A 23,315-nucleotide genomic window follows, 5' to 3' on the forward strand; every position below is an offset into this window, starting at 1 on the left:
TGAGTACCTGTGAGGAGCAGCTCAAAGCCTTTTGTTTGGATGTGTGCAGAATAAACCTGTCCTGAGGGTCCACTACAAAGCCATGATGGAAAAATAAACAAAATAAAGTCCATGTTGTTGTCCATCTCACTCTCCACATCTCAAAACACTCGCTTCCACACTCTCTACATCGTTATATTGTTAACGATGTAGCTCCTCAATGTTTTTAAAGTTCACATGCCTAGTAAGTATTGTAGCCAAATGTTTAAGTATCTAAATATAGATTTTTCTTTTTTTTTGTTTTAACCCAGTGAGACGTTCTCATTTGTGCTGACTGGTGAAGATGGAAGTCGGAGGTTTGGTTACTGCCGTAGACTACTGGTATGTATTAAGATAATGTTACCTAGTATTTTTGTATTTTCTAGATTAAAAGATGAAATTAAAAGGGTTATTAATTAGCAATTTCATATATATATATATATATATATATATATATATATATATATATATATATATATATATATATATATATATATATATATATTTTTTTTTTATTTTATTATTATTATTATTTTTTTTTATTTATTTATTTTTTTTTTACATTTTAACTTACAAATTCAGCCTTCCATACAATTATATTTATTAGGATTTCAGCTGTTGTTTTAAGCATTGTTTTAACTGCTTCACTCAAGTTCAGGCTCTGCGACAATGGCATTTTTAAGCACAGAAGCTGTGGCAGAATTACTTTGACTTGTTTTACATTATTTTAAGTACTGCTACTTTAAATAGCAAGCCTAAGGTGTCCAAAAGTTTCAATAATGCAAGACATTGTATAGTCAGAGTACAGTCTGTTCCATATGCTTCACCTCAGATCTGCCTTTGGGTGAGCCAAGTCTTGTGACATCCCTGTTTTGAATCTGTGCTATTTTCCTTTGGTTGTTCACAGCCCAGTGGTAAAGGCCGGAGGCTCCCTGAGGTCTACTGCATTGTCAGCCGCCTGGGGTGCTTCGACCTCTTCTCTAAGGTAAATAAGAAGGAGAAATCAAGAATGTATCCATAATTCTTCTCATACGTTTTCCCATACAAAGACATAAGTACAGCTCTGGACCCACACGGAGCACACCCACCCTATAGAGGCACTTTTCCCATAGATTTTACTAGGCCTGGCTCCCGCTCAGCAGAACATGTGAGGCTGGTGTGGTTACTGCAGTGGAAAAGACACTCTGTAATAAGATCCCAGTTATGAGCATCTTGACCTGTGTACATGCTGAGAACATTTTTCCCAATCCTTGACAAATGTATATGCTACCCTCAAAAATCGTACTCGCAAATGAATGCTTGTAGGCAGATGTTTTATTATGGACACATAAACAGGGGTAAGCCAAAATGAAGGAATGCATGTGTTTCTTTAGATTTTGGATGAGGTGGAGAAGAGGCGAGCCATCTCTCCTGCCCTGGTCCAGCCCTTCATGAGGGGCATAATGGAGGCCCCCTTCCCTGCTCCAGGACGGACCATCACCGTCAAGAACTTCCTCCCTGGTTCTGGGACAGAAGTGAGTGCTCATAGTGGTGGTCAGGTGGATAGTACTCTCTGACCACAGTGCTCCGGTTTTGCCATCAACATAAAACATGCTTAGAGGCTAATCCTCCATTTGGTACTCTTAAAGAAGCCCCAGGCTCTAAATCTAGTGAAGGGTCTGGTCCGATGGAACTTGAATGAATGAGGCCGCCCACTGCTCCTGACAGGTCACTCCAGTGACACTGAAGGATTGGTCAAATGTAGAGAATGAAGTTCCCTGCTGGGACACTAAAGTTGTCTTTAACCTTCACCATAATAGCAGATGTAGATGTATAGACCTGCATTTTGTTTTCTTCAAATCCCGTGTGTCATGTGCACCTGTTTTACCTATGTACGCTCTGTTCCAGGTGATAGAACTGTGCAGGCCGTCTGATTCCCGCCTGGAGCACGTGGATTTTGAATGTCTGTTTTCCTCTTTGAGTCTACGGCTCCTCCTCAAAGTGTTTGCCTCTCTGCTGCTGGAGCGCAGGGTCATCTTCACCGCTGACAAACTCAGGTTAGAAATACTATACATAGTTTTCAATGAAAGCAATACTCTACTCCCCAATAAGATTTGTTTAATCCTAGTTTAGTAATAAGGCCTCTTTGTTTGGAACCTTGGTTATGTTTAGGTTAATCCAGATAATACTTATTTTTGTTGGTTGTTGTTGGTTTGGCTGCCAGGATTAAACACATTTTACTCTTCTAAAGTGATAATGAGTGGGGCAATAATTTATGGAATGGCACCTGGTGTAAACTTGAGTACCTCTGGATTAGAGCAAGAATTTCTAGCTGGAGTGAAAATGACAGGGGGATGTCAAGTTGACATAATGAGACAGAGGAGTGAGAGGGGAAGGAAAGCTGTTGTTTTATACAGTCGCCTGGGGAACAATCTTCTACTATGGAAAATTGTCATGGCCGCCAAAGAGACAAGTTACCAACTACACGTGTGTGCTGATGTCACAACACCCACATTCTTTAGGGAAGTCTGAAACTTAAACTAGCGTCAAATTAGTTAAACATTTCTTGAGATTAAGATAGATTAGAAGTACTTTTATGTGCTGAACTACTTGAAAGAGGTGTGTGAGTAACCAACTAATATGCTTAAGTGGCAATCACGATTCAAAGCATCACTGAGAACATACTTTCAGAGATGTTATAATTTCTCTCTATGTGTATGCTTTTAAATATACGTTTGCAGTTGTATTTATTATAATTTCAAAGTAAACAAAGCACTCACTTAATCATTTAGGTATCTTGGATTATGTTAAAGAGGACATCTTATGTAAAATCAACTTTTTAACAAGGTTTTGTAATGGCATTCTCTCATTATTGTCCTGAATTTGAGGCTTGACTGCTCAAAAAAGTTCTGATTACACCTACTGCTCTGTACATACTTGTGGTCATTTAAAACTTTTTTGCCCCGGGTTGACCGGGTCATAACTGTAGCCTTTTGGACCAGTATATTACCATTTCAAAGTTCAATATATTAAATCTAAATAAGGACAAAAGCGCATACTACTGAACAAACTGAATAGATTTAGTATCTGAGGTATGATCAAACAAACTATGGTATGCATTTTAAGATACAGAGTGAGCAGTGTGAACAGATAATCTCTTACTCTAATAAAAAGTGTTGCAGAAATGTACATTTTTATATTACATGATTGCTCCTTTAAATGTAACAGACAAGATGTAACTCATTATGACCCACCTGTGGCATTTGTGTGGGTGAACATCGTGAGTTGCACATTTTTACAATAAGCGGAAACCGTCTTTTATTTTTTTCCCTCAAATGAATTAAGCTTGGCCAGATGTACATGCTGAAGACATTAAGTTTACTGCGTGGGGTCGCGGAGGGCTGCTGTTTTATGGCTTAATATGTGTTACATCACACACCCCTTAAAGATGCGTTTCAACATTCCTCAGAGACAGGGGATTGTGCTGGAGTCATCTCTTCACAACATGTTCTCGACAGGATAAGAACAACATGTGCAGATTCAGCGCCATCTTGTGTGTTAAGTTTGAAACAGAAGTGGATAAAAATGTGACAAAATAAATTCATATTCTATTCATATTCTGCAAAATATCAGATTTTTAGGTAACTGAAATTAACCTTGCTGAAAATTGAGCTTGATGTGGCATACAATGACCTGCTAGTTAACAATGACCCAGTACATTCTACACAATTTATCCCAATTATGTGTTACAGTAGTAGCTGTAATGATAGCAATTAACTATGATCACAGTACAGTAGCAGTAGTTTTGACTTGACTGTGGGATTGCAGTTGTGATACCTCTTCTACTTGAGAACAATCATTTTGAGTTACAACAATATTTCTTTACCCACTGCTACTTCACTACTTTAACTACTGCTACTACTTTGTAGTGTACTAATATGTGCTTTGCTTTTTGTTCCCATAGCACATTATCCCAGTGCTGTCATGCAGTTGTGGCCCTTCTGTACCCTTTCACCTGGCAGCACACGTACATCCCCGTCCTGCCCCCGTCCATGCTGGACATCGTCTGCACCCCTACCCCTTTTATAGTGGGACTTCTCTCCAGCTCACTGCCCCGACTCAAAGACCTCCCCATTGAAGAGGTAAGCTGTTGTTAACTCTTTCAAATACAATTGTGTTTTAGTTTTTGTAACATAATTTCAATTGTGTTTATTTTTCACTCAGGTCTTGGTGGTTGATCTTGGCAACAGTCGCTTCTTACGACAGGTAGGTGTGCAAAAACAATGCCAAATTACTCTTGGTTAATTGTTAAGTGTGTATTTGTTTTTTTGTTTTTTGTTAGTTGGATGATGAGGACTCCATTCTTCCACATAAGCTGCAGGCTGCACTTGAACATGTGCTGGACAAGAGGAAAGAGTTAGCCTGTGATAAAGGAGACCTCTCTAATGGTACAGTATGGGTGTCTACATGGCTAACTCCACGCTTTTTTTAGAAAGGTTCAACTCCTTGATCTTAATCGATCTTTCTTTGCAGAGTTAGTTTGTTTTTTCCATATATGAGTGGAGATTCTATAGGCACTCCAGTTTTCCCCCTACATGATAATCATGATGACTGCACATTTTTAGATGAAAGATTAGATTAGTTTATTTGTTACATAAAAATGAACGCTCAAAAAGCTTTTTGGTTGATTAGCCTCTCATGGGTTTTCAGTCTCAGTTGTTGGGACTTATTCAACCAGTCTTGCTCATTCAGTTGAGCTTTCACAGTGGCCAGCTGTTTTCGGAGCTCCTGAACCTTTAGGCTCTCCTCGGGGGGGAAAGGTGGCCTGATGATGGGAGCAGCACACTCTTGCATGCTCTCTTCAGGAGGCAGCTCTGGAGTGCCCCCTGATGGTATCAGGCCTCTGAGCATAGCCTCCAGGTCGAAGGGCTCCTCAAAGAGTTTGGCACCATCCTCCAGTGTGCATTCAAACAAGGGCTTTATCCTACTGAGTAAATGCTCCTGTCTCTGTCAGTGTCTGAATTGGGAATGAGCTTCAGATTTGGCAGTTTTTCAAAAGTAAAAACAGAATCTGTGGGATCTCCTAAAGGCCCTCTGGTCTGTGTGTGTGAGTGGTTATAATTATACACTATGGCTTTATTAGGTGAGCTGCTTGTGCACCTCACTAAGGAGGACTCTACATGCCATGTTAAATGAACTTTAAAAGAATAGTTGATAAATAAATTAATAAAGGATTTTATGAAAATAATTTAATAAATTGATTATATTTTTTATTTAGTTTTTTTTCTTTTTTTTTCTGGTGCGCTAGTTGTTCCATTTGTTCTGATCTGCTTTCATTATTCCCTTTCAGACTCCAGCTCCCTGAGTACAGTAGTATCCGAGGCCTTTGTGCGTTTCTTTGTGGAGATTGTGGGACACTACTCTCTGTTCATGGGCGGGATGGAGCGTGAGGATGAGTCCGTTTCCTCCCCCTCCTCCCCCTCTCCTTCCTCCTCCACTTTCCAACGTGAGCCCTTCCGGAAAGCTGTGACCTCCAAGAGTCTGAGGCGTTTCCTTGAGGTGTTCATGGAGACACAGATGTTTACCGGCTTCATCCAGGAGAGGGAGCTGCGACGCCAAGGACTCAAAGGTAAAGAAATCAATACTTTGCTTTTTTTTATGTAGAATTATGATATACATGTGTTGTAGATTATTACTAAATATCACAGAAAAAAAGCATAATATGTCTATAGAAAAAAGTATAAATAGTTTAAGTCCTTGAGTGCCTAAAACCATGCCTAATAAATTTACTTTTTATTATTGTTGAATCTTTGGAGAAGATAGACCAGAGACTAGAGCTGGACAATTAATCAGATTGATTTGATTAATTGTGTTTTTAATCACTGAGATTTAGAAAAATTGCAAAATCATGATTATTATAAAACAAGTTCACTTCTGACTTTCTTATTTACTTGTAAAACAGAGTTACTGTGCAATTAAACTTTTGACAAATATAACTGAAAGCAGTTTACAATATCCTTAAATAACAGGATACAAGAAAGAACATGTAAAGAGCTTTGCCTATTTCTAGACTAGTAGTCCCTGCTCTGACTTTGATTAAAAGCGATTCAAATCATAATTGTCCAGAGTATTCACTGAACACAAAGCCCTAATAGAGACATTAGGGACAGACAACTATCCCATCTGCACAGTCATATTAAATAAACAAATTTCATGAAAGTTGAAGCAATAAACAGTTTGATTCTTGTGTTATCATATTCATACCCTGTAAATCTATATCTCTTTATTATACCTTTATTTTCCCCAATTGTATTTTAAGTCCTTCAGTCTAAAATTTTCAGGATAAAAACTGGGCAGATTTGAAAATGTGAGTTTTTAATGTTGTAACCTGACACTTTGTGTCAACAATCACAAAAACTAATCTTATTTTGAGCACAACTTCTTATGCCCAGGTCTGTTTGAGGTGAGAGCACAAGAGTATCTGGACTCTCTGCCTGGAAGTGAACAGCGAGGAGTCAACAAATTTCTAAAAGGCCTCGGTGAGTTTTTTTGTCATTCATTCTGTTTCATGTATTTAAGATTAGTTACAAGATGTTATTACTCTGATTAGGGGTGACATAAATAGAATGTGTATAGGTTAAACTTGACAATCCTGATATGTTCCTTGTCTTATCACTTTTTAGGAAACAAGATGAAGTTCCTGTCAAAGAAGTAAGCCTCAGCAAAAGTTCTTCAAAAAGCAAGATAAAATGTAAATAATGACAACATTTAAATGGGGAAAACGTGTCCATAGAATCATGTTGCTATACCAGAAGTGAACTTAAAAGTGAATTTCGCCTAACAGTCTCAAAATAAGTGACCAGTTCATGTTTTAGAATACATTATTATTTGCGTGCTTTTTAAACCTGTGAAGAAGATATGCCTGTTTATAGTGTCTAATACATTCCAACTTAACTTTTTTTTATATTTTTTTTTATTTCATAAAATAGTATCACAACTTCTTCAATGGGAGGCTTAAGTTAATTTATATTCTTTTTAGACAGAATAATCTTTTTTAAGTGCAAGAAAACCCTCCCACAGCTTGTAATAGGCTTTATTTAACAAAGTCTAGTTGTTTGTAGACCACTTTGGTTGTCGGATTTGTATACCACTGTTACATATGTGAATACAGCTCACTTGAGTTTAAAATAACGTGTCTTAGATAATGCAGCCCGTGTATTTGTAAAAGCAACCGTTCTTAGATTTGATCAGGATTGCAATTAAGTTTATAAATAAAGTAATTGGAAACTGATGGATTTGTTGTGTGAGTCTGCATATTCACAAATGTTGCTAATTGGTTATTTTGATTCATACATAATATTGTTGTCTGACTATGATGTATCTGTATTTTGTTGTATTGCATTAAACTTATCTATCGTCATAGAGACAAGCAGATGCCACGAGACAGAGTTACTGTTCAGATCTGTGGAAATCCAGTTTACAGATAAACACAAAATATAAAGTTAATGCCAGCCATATTGTTAAATATAATTGGCAAAGCAAGAAATATTTCAACGTGCATCTTTAAAGTTCCTCCTTTGTTATCTTTAGTGAATACTTCTTGCTGCACAGTTTGAGTTTGAAGGGTAACAGACAATAACAGTGAGAGTTCAGTTATTATGTATGTCAGTTTAGGGCCATGGAAACTACTAGTACAATGTTGTCAGTATGAGATTTAATACCAGCGATGTTCACCAGGGGGCTCTGTAGCTCAGTTAATGTAATACTGGCTCTTTGAGTCTCAGGGGTCCAAAGGTCAGTCCCTTTTAAGACAATTGTTCTCGGGTCAGTGGACTTGTGCAACAGCAGAAAAGAGAGCCACTGTTGTGCTGTTTTTAAGACACTTTTTAGTTGATATATAAGGTATATGTTTCCACTTGAGGTCTATCAGAGTAGATTAATGCTCTTATGGTTTACAACATATATAATGGAGTGTATTTTATATCTATAGTGTTACTTTCTTATACTTCTCTTGGTTATCACAAATTGTAAAAAATACACATTTTACAAACTTGCATTGACTAGGATACTTTCCAGAGATGGAAAAACCCTCCATACGGGTCAGAGAACTACATTTATTTAAAACGTAAGGTTTATTAAATACATTCATAACATTTGTCTGTTTTACTTTCGGAGCATTCACAAACGTTATGATAATTGCAATAATGGTACAGTAGTTACATTAGTAGCTGTCGATGTATATGTACTGCAGAACCGTATGTCTTGGGTAAAGGAGTATCTGGTACTGTTTGGGTCTATGTACAAATCAGCACTAGTTTGAGTTACTCCAAAGACAAACATGGAAATCTGAGAGGAGGTGCACGGCTCTATCATAATCCCGGGTCATGTGGTGGAGCCTCCTTATCCCCACAGCAGTGATAGTGTTCCAGTGTGGCTCCCTCGCTCTGACCGCTCTGGCCCCTTATGGAGGCGAGCAGCACAGCCCTCCTCGTGCTCACCCCCGTCTCCCCCCGTCTACGTCATGACGCTGACCGGTCAGACCTGCCCTGCTCCCTCCCCTTCTGTGTCTTGGGTCTTTTTCTCTGGCTTTTTCCAGGCTTCATGTCATACCACGGCTAATTCCTGAAATTCCTGCCCTCCTCTCGCTTCAAACAAACGGCATCAGGAAGGAGACGAGGCAGACAGCACAATACAAACAAAGGCAACTCAAGTATTCAGTGCAACTTTTGAAAACTTTAAATTGAGAAATGATTCCACCTGCCTGCCTGCAGCATTCCCACTAAACAACAACAGGTAAGATCTGAGAAGGCGTTGTTAAAAATTACTTATTTTACTGGCTTCATGTCTTGATTGTAAAGGGTTTTTATCAGATTTCTTAAGTGTTTATTTACATGTGGACGCGTCGTTGGCTTTATCAATCACTGTAACTCTCTGCCTGCGATAACATTCCTCAAATATCTCGCATTTCTCCACTCAAATTCCGACATTTTTTCTTTAATTGTTTGAGCGGTGAGAGCGGTTTGGTTAGACTTCCTGTGCCGGGTTTTTATTGTGTTTTTTTCTTTGGAAAAGGGAAACCAATCACGTCATGGTGTTGTGGTCAAACATTAGCGTCAGACTGGCTAAAGTGTAACGTGGACATTTCATTTATTAACTCTCCTGATTAATCCAAACTCTTGGCAGTTTGAAGCAATCAACAAGTGCGCGCGCATGGCAAACTTTACGCACAGACGCACAGTTCATTGAAGGTATTTCTATGAAACACGTGCGGTTTAATTCCATCTGGCAGTAGACTTACAGTGTATTTCTAATAATTACTGTGTAGTATTCAGAATAGTCATGATTGAGTTCAGTTTTAGGCCTATTTTTCTGTCTTTGACTTGGTTTAGTGGTGTTATTTGGAAAGCAATATTGCAGGTGTGAAAAGTTTAAAAACTACTCGCTTCTGTGTATTGTTGTATTGTGTGTAATACAGGTTTATTATCCCTTCTTACATGCTCGAGCCTTAGAATTGTTAACATCTGTTAAGTGCTGTTGGAAAAGTAGGTTAAAATATGGAATGTACTTTTTTATGTGGTAGAAAATACCCATCAACTGAGAAAAGGCATAGCCTACAATATAGACACAAAATAAAATATATGTAGTGTAACAGTCTTATCATTATGAGATAGCAAAATAGCAAATTTTTGTGCATTAGAAGGAACACACATAGTAACATTACAGTACTAGAATTAAAAACACGTATGTTGCTCTGTCTGCAGCGAAAGTGGCCTGTCAGGAAGAAGTAACTGTTCGCAACCTAAAAAAAGTTTATTCTATGCAAAAGTAAGTGACTTTGAATTCAGTTTGGTCCCAGAAGGCAAATACAGTTTTGTGCAAAAAACTTTATTTAAATACAGTATGTATTTTATTTCATATTTTCAAAATGAAAAAATCTCATAAGCAGCAGAATAACAATTTTACAACTACAAATCATATCATAATCATATCAATCATTCAGTGTTGTAATTATTAAAATAGCAGCAATTAATTAATGATAATTAAAGTCTACTGATTCAGTGAAACAAATCTGATTGAGCCGGCGGGTTCTACCTTAACACCTTCTCTTTACAAATCTTTCATGCCTGAGTCAAGTGCATCACATTAGGTATTACATATTAGTGTTTTCCTTGTATACTTGTGAACATGGTGTATGGAGTGTGCGGGCATATTTTGGACCAGTTTAAGTTTTCAAACAAAAGACGGTCTTTGGTTGATTTTAGTAGTGACTGTATGTGTTTGGAGCCCCACAGGGAGCACAGAGCAGTGTTTCGACAGCGGTAACAGGTGGATGGTGCGGCAGGACGGGGCGACGTGTGGGGGGTAAAGCACCTGTCAAAGCCCCCTCTGCCTCTGCAGGCTCTGACAGGGGAACCACTTGCATAGGTCTTTGCTTTTCAAGGCTGTGCAGCTTCAATGTAATCCTGAAATGATGACTCTAATGTAAATATTTTAACTTAGAGGTAGGCGATATGGACAAAAATGAAGATCTCAGTATTTTGGGGTGTTTCCTGATAACGGTATTTAAACAATATTGTGTTATGTCAATCCAATGTGTCTTTGTGTTGAGATTTAAGTATCCAGTGTGAAATTACTATACAATTCCCAACATTCCCACTTGGGCTGTGTGTCTTTAGTTGATGTGTCTTTGTCAACTAAATGTTTAATTAGTTAACTAATTATTTTAATACATTTATAAGGGCAGGAGCACAGAAGAAGACACATGGAGTGAGTTAGCTTTGAGAGAGATCTACTTTTTCACTTATGAAGATGCTGTTTACTAGTACTTCTCAATATATATAGTTTTTTTGCACAAAGAGTACCGGTAGTCTCTTTTTTTTTACATTTCCGGGCCTGATATAACCACAAAGTGTACACTCCCTGATGGTAGAATAATTCTGAATTTTTAAAGTTACATTACTCTTCTTTCAAAGGGTTGATTCTTATCACAGTAACTTCCTGTGTATTGTATCTGTGCAGTTCCATTGTTCATGTTCTTACATGTGTCATCACTTTATGAGTAGTTGAAGTAGTTATAGAACAGGTAACATTGTGTACATAGAGTTTGCTGAACAAGCTTGATGTGTGTGTGTTGCCCGAAGACATGCGTTAGTTCTGCACATCCCACATAGCAGTCATTCCTCCTCTGCTCACACCACTATAACTTTTTTCATTTATCTTTATTTATACACGGACAGCCCAATGAGACTATTCAGACTCTCCTTTTCATAAGTGCCATGTTAAAATACAGAAAAATACAAGCAAAAACAAACAAAACAAACAACAATATAGGTCCATTTAAAACATTAAAATGTATGTTTATCACCAGATTATTAAATTGCATGTGTTACACTAATCTATACAGTTTTGCATGTTCTTGTTATGCATTCCATTTTTGGGAAGCAAAATAACCGAAAGCTTTTTTCCCATTTCAGTTCTTGTGCAGCCTGTTTTTAGTCTTAGGCAATCATGAGATCTTTTATTAAAAGTTCCTGTATCAAAGTTCAACAAGCAAGTTGATATATTCATGCAGTCTATCAAGTAGTCCCGTATAAATCAATTTCATAAAGTGTTCTCTTCTGACAGAACGTGATGCCCAACCTACTTTTTACTTTTTCACAGAGTGTACAGTGAAAGGTTTTTAATTAATCATCTGTTATGAAACGAAAGGCTGAGTGAAAGAGTGTATCTAAAGGTTTCAAAGTAGATGCTGAAGTCTGCATTTAGATTATATCTCAATAATCCAGTACAGAAAGAAATGTTGCTTAAACAATTTGTTTTCTGTAATTCAATCTGTAATAAAATAATACAATTATGTTACATAATTCTGATTTTAAAGGATAAGTTTTCAGATATTTGTAGTTGAGGACTTAATGTGCCAATTAGTGTCTAAAGAGCTTGTAGCTTCTACATTACTAAAATATTTTTTTAGGAGAAAAAATCATATACTTTAAATATAGTAGTTGTATATGCATTTGATCTTAATTTAAGGTTTTTGAGGGGATTTTGGATTTCATTCAAATCTCATTGAAATAAAAAAAATATAGTAAAAAATAACAGACCCAAAAGTGAGCCTTGGGGCACTTCTTTGCCTAAAGTTAAAAAAAACAACAACAAAGATTTAAACCGGCTACTACTGCCTGGGCTCTGTCCAATATTCTCCAGGTGCTTTAAGGGGATTTTATGATCTACTCAATCAAAAGCTTGAGTAAAATCAATAAACAGAGCTACACAATCTTGTTTGCCATCAAGGGCTGTGAAGATGACATTTAAAACTTTTGTGGTTGCAGTGACAGTACTATGCTCTTTTCTGAAACTTGATTGATAAGACTTCAAAATGGAGCATTTAATTAAATGTAACTTGATTTGCAGCAAACTTTTCTAAAACATTTGCAACACATAGTAATTTAGACATTTGCCAGAAGTATTTACATTTTTACTTGTCCCACCTTATGTAAAGGCAAGTATGTGCTGTTTTCCAAAATCCTGGTTTATCAGACATTTGCATTGATATATTAAATATGTAATAGAGGGTGAATTAAATATAGGGCAGCTAGGAGTAGAAGTTTTGGATCAAGGTCATCAGCTCCTGTGGACTTCTTTGGGTCTATGGAGTGGAGTGCATTTAAGACCTCCATGTAAGTGAAAGGTTTTAAGAGAATATCTGGTTGCTATCTGCCAGAGGTTCAGATTCTATATAATCAAAATCAGAAGGATCACAATTATTATCCAAAATATAATGCTCCTGATATGAACCATGCTGTACAACCAAGACCCCAGTGCCGTGTGTGCACTCACTGCTCTCTACATGTATGTACACATGTTCTCCATACACCTGCTTGATTGTAAGTTCAACATGCTCAGTCCATGCAGTATATGAGACAAGCACACAGCCATATTAAAGCAGTAACATGCCATATGGTTTTAACTGCCTATTTCCATGAAATGATGGCGCATGCCACTTCCTGAAAGCCTGAATGCCACTTAAATAAAAAATAAAAAACTAACCATGTTGCATTTGAGCCAGTCTAACAATATATTTTCAATGCAGTCATCCAGCTTCATGTGGACTTAGTGTGTTATTGTAGCATTTATAGTAGTGTGTAACGGCTGTAGTCATTTATAGTGGGCATTCAAAATATCAGTTTGATGATGTATTAGCTAATTTATATCTTTTATATATCTGGAAATGTATTGCTTAAACGTATAGTGCACAGTTAAATTGAGAGGTTGTGCGGGTCCTGACCACTGCACCAGCTGGGATTATCCCTCTGAGCGGATCCAGAGAACAGGGGCCTCGCTGGGGGAGCATGAGGGACAGCGCGGGCCCGGAGACATGGCATTACTTGGCAGAGGAAGTACTTTTGAAAAAAACATTTACATTCTAAAAATTCTTAATTGAGAAGAGCAGCCAATGATTTTCTGGTTAAAGCAGCATTACCGTGAAAGGAGGAAGTAGGCATTTAAATTTTAAAACTGTTCTCCTTGCTCTCACAAACACTTTGGCACATTGCTAGGATTACGTGCATGAATTTTTGGACACATGCATGGCCTTACAACAAACGTCAGATCCACAGATAAGTGATAGTTTTGAGAGCTTTTGCCACGTCCCCTTTTAGTTCACTAATTGATTGACAGGACATGAATTCAGTCAACCAAAAATTTCTTCATCCGACTACAGCCCTAAACACAACCTATCTATGAGTTTCCAAGTGTTAAAAGTGATTAGCACAGTTGTACTAACAACAACAACATAACAATTCAAAACAAAATATTAAATATATATTGAATAGCAAAAAGTACTCAAAATGGTGCCTATAAACAGGAAGCTGAAACTATCCAGTTAATAAAATCTCATTTGGATGAACCCCTCTTCCTCCTGTCTACCTCTTCACACTTGATTGTCCCTAAACCTCCAAGTAATAACTGTAAACAGCTGGACAGTGAACAGGAAGTGCTGTCTGACACAAGCGGCCTCAGAGGAAGAGGCTTCCGACAAATGCTGAGTCACTGCTCCAGTCTGTAGTGTTCCACAGCCTCTTCTCTTAACAGGGCCCTGATTCACATGAAATTACACCACACTGCTACCTCTGCTTTGCCCTAAATGGACAAAGAAGGCTGCTTATTATGATGGAGTTAAGGAAGTAATCAGTCTTTCTTCAAATCTCTCACCGGTGCCGACTTCCATCGCTGTCTCACGTCCACAGAGAGGATGTCATGGGTCAACCAACAACTGCCTTTTACACCCCACCCAAATATATGAGCAACGTGCCCATCCAAAACAACTCCAGAAAACAGGATATGAATCTGTACCCAGACTTAACCCAAACATTCAAACACTGACTGTTGGTCAGATCATCATGTTTTCAGTCACATCTATGTAAAAACTAAATTTGGTAGCCAAATCTTATGACTAGTAATGTCTTTATTATTAATAGAATATAAGATTTTTTTAAATTATAAATGTATTTAAGGAAACATTGATTCAAAATGCCTCCTAGCTTTTAATATCCTGCTTGAATCCTCCCTGTTGTCCCTCCAAGAACCGGCCCAGCCTCATGTCACTCTCAGTATATTGACCTGACTTCAGATTTCATTACACCATCTAATCTACAGTCTCATATTTAGACTTTTATAAACAGCGATAATGATTTCTAATGATCATTTATCTTTTTACAGTGATCGCAGCAGGAGGTGACAGGCAGCTGACATCTATCTGCTACTTTAGGCTCCTCAGCGGGGAACTTTACTTTGATATATTCATTAACTATGGGACTATGTCGAGTCAACACCTGCACATGATGTCATGAGACAGGAGGAGGATATTAAAGGTTGTTGGATGTTGGGATACACTTTTGGATGTTTTTATTGCACTGAAAAACATCCTTATTGTGAGCAAGCTTGCAGCTCCAGAAACCTGACTCTTATTTGGAGGGCCTCCACCTGCTTGTTTCTATGGAAATGTTTTTCCACATAATGACATAAAACATATCTATCTCCATGGAAAATGTCCTTAAGTATGGTTTTAACTTTGTATTTACATACAATCATGCAGACAACGTGCCACCTACAGAAAGTTACACAGTGTTGCTTTAAAGAGAACACTGTCTTTAGTGGTCATGCCTGACTTTTGCTTTTTGCCTTATTATTAAAAGTTTGACTGAACACGAGTGTGCACGAGTTTTTGTCCACATGTAAAAATTATATTCTGTCCTTTGATATAAATAATAACAGCTCATCTTAAAGGTTATACTGACATTTATTCCTCTTTGTTTGTTTAGGACTCAGCTGTGACTTCATAGCAGAATAGCGTCTCCCCCCCAAGCCTACACTCTACCTCCTGGTCCTGCCCTCTGCCCCACCACGTCTGCAGAGTGGGTGCCAGCTCCCTCCCCGCGGGGTGGGAGTGACGATTTGGTGGATGGACTGGACAAGCCCCTGGAGAATGATGCAGAGGGGGTGTGGAGCCCAGACATAGAGCAGAGCTTTCAGGAGGCTCTGGCCATTTATCCCCCATGTGGTAGAAGGAAGATTATCCTCTCTGATGAGGGCAAGATGTACGGTACGCCCCGCACCAGTCTGCACCTTAGCACTGCAGTATCATACACTATAGCTAAGCTTATAATATAAGACAACCTAGAAATGCATGCCGATGTGGAAAAAGGGTACAGAAGAAATAAGGAGGACCTAGAATGCTGCCACAGTATGTGTAAAGTCCCTCTGTGCCTGACAAAAAGCACACTGAAGGTGAATGACTCAACCCTTATTCTAATACAATGTATAACTTACACAAGGGCATGATGGGCCAATGTTTTGTTTAAAAGAAAACAAACAAACAAAAAAACATGCCTGTTTCCTGTCCAGTTGTCATTTGGAGCAAAAGAAAAAACAAAGAAAATACAGTCCTTACAATTTAAACAATAGACCAGCCTCACTATGACCAATGATGAGTGTAATCTTTCCCATAGAAATGCCCCAGACTCAGGAGGCTGCCCCAGTGCTTACACCAAAGAAAACTTATTTATGAATAGTATATTCACTTTCTTCATTAATCCGTGTAAATCCTGCAGCTTTAGCCGTAGGTCTTTTCCCATTGGATCCGTCAGTGGTGTAATGCCAAACAGGTGTTAGGAAGGTGAGGGGACAGTTGTCCGTGACACGCTGCTGAAAGACGTGCACTAACACATGACTGGACTTTGTTTGATAGTGGATCTGCTCAGTGGAAAGCGGGTGGCCTGAGGTAGCACTATCAGACAGCCCCTGTCATCACCTCCACCTGTCACTCTGCCAGATAGCTCCTTTAACTGCTAGCTTAGCCTAGCCTAGCCATGCCACCCATTGAGGTCATGGCCATCGTGTGATCAACATTTAAATCCTTATAAAGCCTGTAATAATAGATGCAAGGCGGTGGGGGCTCTGGCTAAGGTGGAGGCGGGTGGAGGCGGGTGGAGGCGGGTGGAGGCGGGTGGAGGCGGGTGGAGGCGGGTGGAGGCGGGTTGGAGGCGGGTGTATTAGGGCGAGGCGGGCCCATGGGGTCAGGGGCAGGTGATGCACTGGGGAGTGCGCTGGCCCGCCTGGAATGGCATCTGTGCTCGGGAGTCCGGGTTCAAGGCAGCTCGCCTGTAACCCTAAACCAGAATAGACGTTTACCCTTTGAGCGGCTGGAGGGAGGCTGGAGGGAAGTTGGAGGGAGGCTGGAGGGAGGCTGGAGGGAGGTGGGGTGCACAAATAAACACCAAGGTGGCCCGAGGAGTGTGCACAGGCCATGCCACCTGTCCCGGGCCGGCTGTGTGTGAGTGCATACAGTAACGCGCTGTGTGTACTGCACGTAGGCTGTAGATCTATGCTGGTCTATCATCGTCTATAGCCTGCTCTTTGTCCTTTATGAGCAGCCTCTTCTGACGCTCCTCACTGCTTCATGTGTTGGCCTTATAGTTCACCTCCAGCTGCTCTGCCAGTTCAAGCTGACAGTTTTGCACCAAAGCAGATTAATGACCCGACAAAGAGAGCAGGACCAGCCCTGAGAGTGGCCCACCATGCCCCTAGTGCCCCAGCCGCCCCCTCACCACCATCCCTGGGGTCACCAGTGGCCAACAACTCCAGTCATTCAGGCAACCACAATCAATGCGAATCCACTTTGAAGGCTTTAAGTGTTGTTAATGCTGTTAAAGCGCTGATAGCTAGTCTTACATTTGCTAGCTAAATCAAATATAAGCTGAGAATATATTTGGAGACATAGATGAAATAGTGAAATAATGACTTGGTTATTTTATTAAAGGTCATTAAGTCTCCTTGAATGGGCTATATGTAGGCACAGGGAAACAACAAACTCCAGTCTCTCAAAATTAATGCTACGCATCTTCATACATCACATTTCAGGTTAAATTCTCTCCTCTGTTAAGAATGCACTTCGCTGATAAACAATGTAGTGTTCAGACCCTAAGCAGCCAATCATCCTCGGATCATTCCATCCTTGTAAATTCCTTCATTCAGGGCCATGTTTGTGCCACATACATTGAGCACATTCATCACATTTTTCCCATAATGTTGCGCATAACAGTGTCCCTCGTGCCCAGTACTCAGCGGACCTGTTAGCCGACCTGTTAGCCGCCCTATTAGGGACGCTGTCAGGGATATTGTGGTGGTTATGTGTCCTGCCAAGACAAACATTTCCTGCCTTGTGCGGCCCGGCAAGGGACATGCCCCGTGGCCTGTCTCATGCGGCGATAATGAAGAAATGGTACAAATATTGTGTACCCAAACATGCTTGCAGCTTTCTAGTGAATATCATTATCTTTACAAGTCATTTACCCACATTCTTTTTTAATTGGCACATCCCTTTTGTGGAGTAGGGCTGCATGATTAATCACAATCGAATCAAAATTGCAATTTAAATGGACATATTTAGCAAATTGCACAGGCTGCAATTTTGGTTTTTGCACAATTTACTCAACAACAAAATATTTTTATTCTGCATTAAAAACATGTTCTGAAATGTTCTTCTTGTGTTAGCTTGCCAGTTCATATTTCAGTGTTTTGTCAATTCTTCTAGACACATTTAAAATATAAACTTTGAACAGAATTCTCTTATTAAATATCACTAATCTAATCACAATGCTTGTTAAAAAAAAAGAAAAGATGCAGCCAAAATGTTGAGTTTAGAGTGCATTTGACTGTCCAGTGTTATCTTGTGTGCAGCTGTTGTCCACATCTGTGAGAAGCGTACAAATTGATGTGACTGTAACTTCCTGCACACTGGTTTAATGTTTAACCATAAGAGCTCTGTAATCCACTGTACTGACTTCAGAAGGAAAAAGATCAGATAATCAATAGCCTAGTTTCTGAATATGCATTGTTCTTGTTGTGGAAAAACAAACATATTTATTTGTCATTAGGAGTGTGCTGCAAAGGTCAGGGTAAATCAGGAGTCGACACCCAGGTCCTAACTCTTTCAGAGAAGTGTCAGATGAACCAGAGTTCATGTCCGCTGGCCCCCGGTACATGCGTGTTGCTGTGTTATTGTTTAGTGCCTTCACTATAGACACCAGTTAGATATTCAAAAGATTATCATAGAAGCTTAGGTAAGACTGATAATAGAGGTCGGGACTGAACATCAAAAAGCAAAATTGCTTGCTTTGAGACTCTAAAGTATTCAAAAGATCAGAGCATTGCACTTCTACTTTAAATGCAAGTCAAAATTGTGTTGGAATAGTTCAGATAAATGATTTTTACGCACAGATAGCTGGCAATAAACTACACAGGAAGTGGAATCGTGTTTACTGTAGCAGCAGATTCACCCTGATTGGCACTGCAGGGATTTATGTAAACAGACACGTGAGGAACTACTCTCATCTTTTTACTTTTGCTTCACAATGGATTAATAACACTGTTTTGTGGACAAGGTGTCATTATTGGATAATATGGATGAGAATGCAGCAGTTTAACTTACAACTTTACAAGAGGTGAATAATAAAGTCACCTAATCTTTTTTGCATGTCCGGAGTTTGTATCTTCCCCCTCTGTGTCTGTCATTCCGTCTGCCCCTGACACTATTATTGTTTGTTACCGTGGCACTGCTGAGGTTTTGTGGTTACGGTATCATCAAGCAGCTCAGACCACCACACACATGAGGAGCGCAGCAGATTCAAAATCGCATACGAAGATTCAAAGTCGGGTCACGTCTTCCTGAAGTTGGGGAGAAGCAAATTGGATCTTAAATTGAGCAAATTAGTGTGTGGCGGGCTTTACATGGAAACAAGCAGGAGAAGGCCCTCTTCCAGCCAAATATGAGTCAGGTTTCTGGAGATGCCTAATAACTAAAAAGTTATGTACTTCGGCTTTAAAATCACTAAATATTCCATGATCACAATATAATCCCATAGTTAAAGCCCCAATGAGACACATTTTGTCCAATATACCTCTGTTTTACTAGACGTAAATCTGCATTTAGTAACTTTTTGGTTGGCCCTTAGCTTAAAATAGCTGAGTTCTGACCTATCTAACTGATCTTAAACTTCTTAAAAGATGCTGTAATGTTTGCTAACATTATTCAGATCATAACACTGAAGTTGCTCTGGTTTGTGCTTTTGGCATTTCTTGACCCTGACAAGGCACAACTGTGAAGTGAAAACTATTTTAGGGGACTTAAGTTGATGAAGAGAAGGCCAAGGGTTTGCAGTACTGTCAACAAAGCAAAGGATGGCTACTTTGAGGATTTGTTTAGTTTATTTAGGATTTATTTAGTTATTTCACTTTTTTTCTTTGCTACATGACTCCATACATCTTGCATCATATATTTGATGTCTTCTGTATGTATAAATAAGGTAGAAAATTGTAACTATAAAGAAAAAACGTTGAATTATAGAGTGTGATGTGACTGGTAGTGTACGTTGAGCCTTACGTAAACCATCTGTGCATAAATCAGAGTAATTACGAGCTTATGTGGCAGCTCGTGTTAATATAAGATGACATGTGTTAAATTTACTCCTCTGTTGGATACACTATACTTTGTCAGAAATCGTGGGTAAACTAACTTTGCATTTGGCTCAGATGGCCGTGCAGCTGGTCTAATGTTGATGAGTGTGAACGGCGCCTGTGAGATACCAGGATCCAGAGTTAATGAATTAGCAGATTACATCACACTTACGGAAATGCTCACTTGAGCTGGGGCAGTAAAACATTAATTTATCTAATGTCACAGGTAAAGCTGACTCTAAGATGAGATCATGCTAAAGAAAATTAAACAGTTCTTTGAAATTTCACAATGTTACTTCTTACCATAGCACTTGAATGCTGTCAAAGTCAACAAACTGTCAGCCAGCATTTCTCTATGATTCTCAAAAAGAGTTATGCATTCTTAAAGTGGCAGTGAAGCTCTTGAAATTAATACCAGTGCTTAGAGCAGTACATTATGTACATTTGACAATTGTTGACATTGCCAGCTTTTGCAAAGTGCTCATGTAAAAAAAAAAGTTTGATGTCAAAAATCCTTTTTTTCAATATGTTTAACACATGTTTGTCAAAAACATTAAAGATGCACTATGTAACTATTCTAGTGGAAGTTCCACCAGCTGCTTGTCTCCATGGAGATGTCACTGAATGTTCCAGAGTATGGCATCAAACTTATCTATCAATTGAGTATAATACCATAGTGTCATGGAGGCAAAAACATCAGATAAGCAGATTTCAGATCCACCACCAAAAATCTAGTGCAGCTTTAAATAGAAAGATGTTGAAATGAGTGTACGTTACCGTATGCAGTTTTGATGCTTAGGACACAGGGCTGTTAGGCATGTGAGAGTACAGTGGACAGAGCAGTCAATGGGAATGACTGGTATTCATCATCACACAAGGCTTCAGCAGAGACTGAGGAGAGAGAAAGCACACAGCAATGATTTACAAGCTGCAGGTCCTGAGATGCCCTGGTGCGGTGTCTGTTTGTGTGACCTCTCATGACCTCTGACCTTCTGCCTGTACAGGACACTACCTCAGACTGTACAAACCACTGTCTGAACAGGAGCATTGCTTACTTTATTTACCACCACTCAAGGCTGGGATGTCTTTGGGATAGTAACTTTCAGAGATTGTGCCATTCTTATCTATTTTTGATAAGACCAGGTTTTTACAACGTTCTCACAGTAGTTACTAGGGTTACTTCTAAAATGGTATACTTTTTTTTGCTATGTTCATTTTTATTTTTATTTAATTCTTATGTTTCTGTCTCATTTTTAAGCTGTACACTGTCAAATTTAAATTAAATCTAGATCCAGTCATATAAAATGATTAATGATCAGCTTGGATCTTTTTAATAGAGAGATCTACATCCAATTCTGTAGTTTGTGGGCCAAAGTTTAGACTCTGAAACTGAACTATTTCGTTGTATTATATAGCAGTGCAGTGAAATTTGATGAACATGTATTGATCAATATAGGAAAAAATAACTTATTGTTGCCAAATTGTGCAGCTGTAAACTTTCCTTTTTTACTCCTCTAATTTTCTCATCTCTGTCTAATAAAACCCGATCTTGATACTAAGGACTAGACTCAATACTGATTCCTATACCACGATGATAATAAAAAAGCACTCTTTATTTAGACAATAGAATGACATTTTCAGCATTAAATCATAGTACTTCTTTTTATATTACTTCGTGGCCTTATATCTGTGTAATCCCCCAGTCCAGGTAGATTTTATAGTGGTCATACTTGTTCTGATACAGCTTTAGATCATTCTAAAGCTATTCAGGAAAGGTTCATTTCTGTCCTGCAAATGTAAGTTTTTTAGTATAGTTACCTGCTCATGGGTATCTACTTTTGATATTAGTTTTAATATGGATTAACTGAGAAGAAATACCTATCTGATAATCAAGCAGTGAAAAATAATACACAAATACATTATATACAATATATTTAGATTTTTAGCCAAGCATAACAAAACAAAAATAATATGATATAAAGTACAAAATAAAAACAGTGAGTCCCCAAAAAGAAAAACCCAAACGTCATTATCAAATTTCCAAATTGGACTTGCGTAGCGCAGTAACAGTGACATTGCTGACACAGTAGTAGGTCAGTGGTGATGGCCTGGATCATTCTTTCCACACTCAGATTTCCCTGGGCCATGTCTGAGACCGTGTGATAAACAGAATCAAACCAGGAGCAGAGGATCCGCGGATATAGTGTTGCACTGCCTCTGCTCCTGCCTCCCTCCTCTGGCCTGGGATCACTGCCTGTCTGCCCCTTTGGATGTCTGATCTCACCACAGTGTCACCCCCCTCTCTGATGGAGGGTATTTTTAAGGGACCCGGACTCAGACGCTCACTCAACAGTTGTGGCAGGGCATCTGATACACTTGACCAGGCCCGGCCTCTTCAACAGCCCATTAATGAAGCTGTTTAATGCCCTCCCTGCATACCTGTGTGTTAGTAATGGAACAGCCAGGATGACACTGTGTTCTGTCATTTGTTCTGCTATAAAACCATTTAGCTAAAAATAATTTCATTCTAATCTGTTTCATAATCAACAATATGATTTTAATAATCAGTAAAGATGAAATTTGCAAGTGTCTTAAACTTCAGTGTTAGATACTGTGAATCAGAGGTAATGGGTACATGCTGGTGTTAGTGAAATGGGCAATATTGATCAAAATAAAAAAATTATATTATCACAGCTATCTTCAGATTATCAGATAATATTTTTAGAACCCATCATAAATGTACTGCACAAAAAGTGAATGGACTGCAAAATTAAACCCCAAAGGACAAAAATTATACTCAACACCACGTTTTTTGGAAGATTTTTTTCATAATATTTTTTTTGCCATTGGCAGTATACTTGATTTTCTCATTTTAGACATGTGTTTAAAAAAAATCATATATTGCCCACAGCAGATTGTGAATCATAGTTCTAAAAATATGTGTGCTAGGTTTTCCACCTTCTGTACAAATGAGATACCAAACTGTAATATTCTTTAGTTCATTTTATAGAGTCGTTAAATTAATAATTTGTATTATCTTTAACAGCTAATGTCGCATTTGTGCATTTGTTTAGCCATAAATCTGGTTCAGCCACTGTAGAAATCTCCACTGAACACACAATGTACATCTGTGCCACTTACTGTACAGGGAGTGAACTTTCACGCAGATAAATACGAGTAGAGAAACTTGTTGTAAAGCTCCTAAACTTGATATGCACAACTGGCTGCTCATTTTGCGTTGAACACTTTTGACAAAGCTCTCCGGCTGCCTATTCAAAAGTCTGATTGGGAGCAGAAGTAGAGCT

General features: G+C 38.7%; 2 protein-coding genes across 4 annotated transcripts in view; both read left to right on the plus strand.

The window, feature by feature from the left end:
- si:dkey-82f1.1 (DENN domain-containing protein 2A) overlaps positions 1-7,288 on the plus strand; it is a 58,372-nt gene extending 51,084 nt beyond the window's left edge. For all 3 annotated transcript variants that reach the window (XM_055222237.1, XM_055222236.1, XM_033968137.2), the window contains 10 exons: positions 291-360; positions 926-1,003; positions 1,392-1,532; positions 1,906-2,054; positions 3,962-4,139; positions 4,222-4,263; positions 4,340-4,445; positions 5,348-5,626; positions 6,450-6,536; positions 6,681-7,288. In XM_055222237.1, coding sequence (XP_055078212.1) covers positions 291-360; positions 926-1,003; positions 1,392-1,532; positions 1,906-2,054; positions 3,962-4,139; positions 4,222-4,263; positions 4,340-4,445; positions 5,348-5,626; positions 6,450-6,536; positions 6,681-6,712 — 1,162 coding nt within the window. In that variant the 3' untranslated portion in view covers positions 6,713-7,288. The remainder of the gene's footprint in view (positions 1-290; positions 361-925; positions 1,004-1,391; positions 1,533-1,905; positions 2,055-3,961; positions 4,140-4,221; positions 4,264-4,339; positions 4,446-5,347; positions 5,627-6,449; positions 6,537-6,680) is intronic.
- Positions 7,289-12,793: 5,505 nt separating this feature from the next.
- LOC117371850 (transcriptional enhancer factor TEF-3-like) overlaps positions 12,794-23,315 on the plus strand; it is a 30,666-nt gene continuing 20,144 nt past the window's right edge. Inside the window, exons 1-2 of the mRNA XM_033967527.2 lie at positions 12,794-12,846; positions 15,342-15,598. Coding sequence (XP_033823418.1) covers positions 12,794-12,846; positions 15,342-15,598 — 310 coding nt within the window. The remainder of the gene's footprint in view (positions 12,847-15,341; positions 15,599-23,315) is intronic.

This window comes from Periophthalmus magnuspinnatus, chromosome 6, assembly GCF_009829125.3.
Source record: "Periophthalmus magnuspinnatus isolate fPerMag1 chromosome 6, fPerMag1.2.pri, whole genome shotgun sequence".
In the NCBI taxonomy this organism is placed as follows: domain Eukaryota; kingdom Metazoa; phylum Chordata; class Actinopteri; order Gobiiformes; family Gobiidae; genus Periophthalmus; species Periophthalmus magnuspinnatus.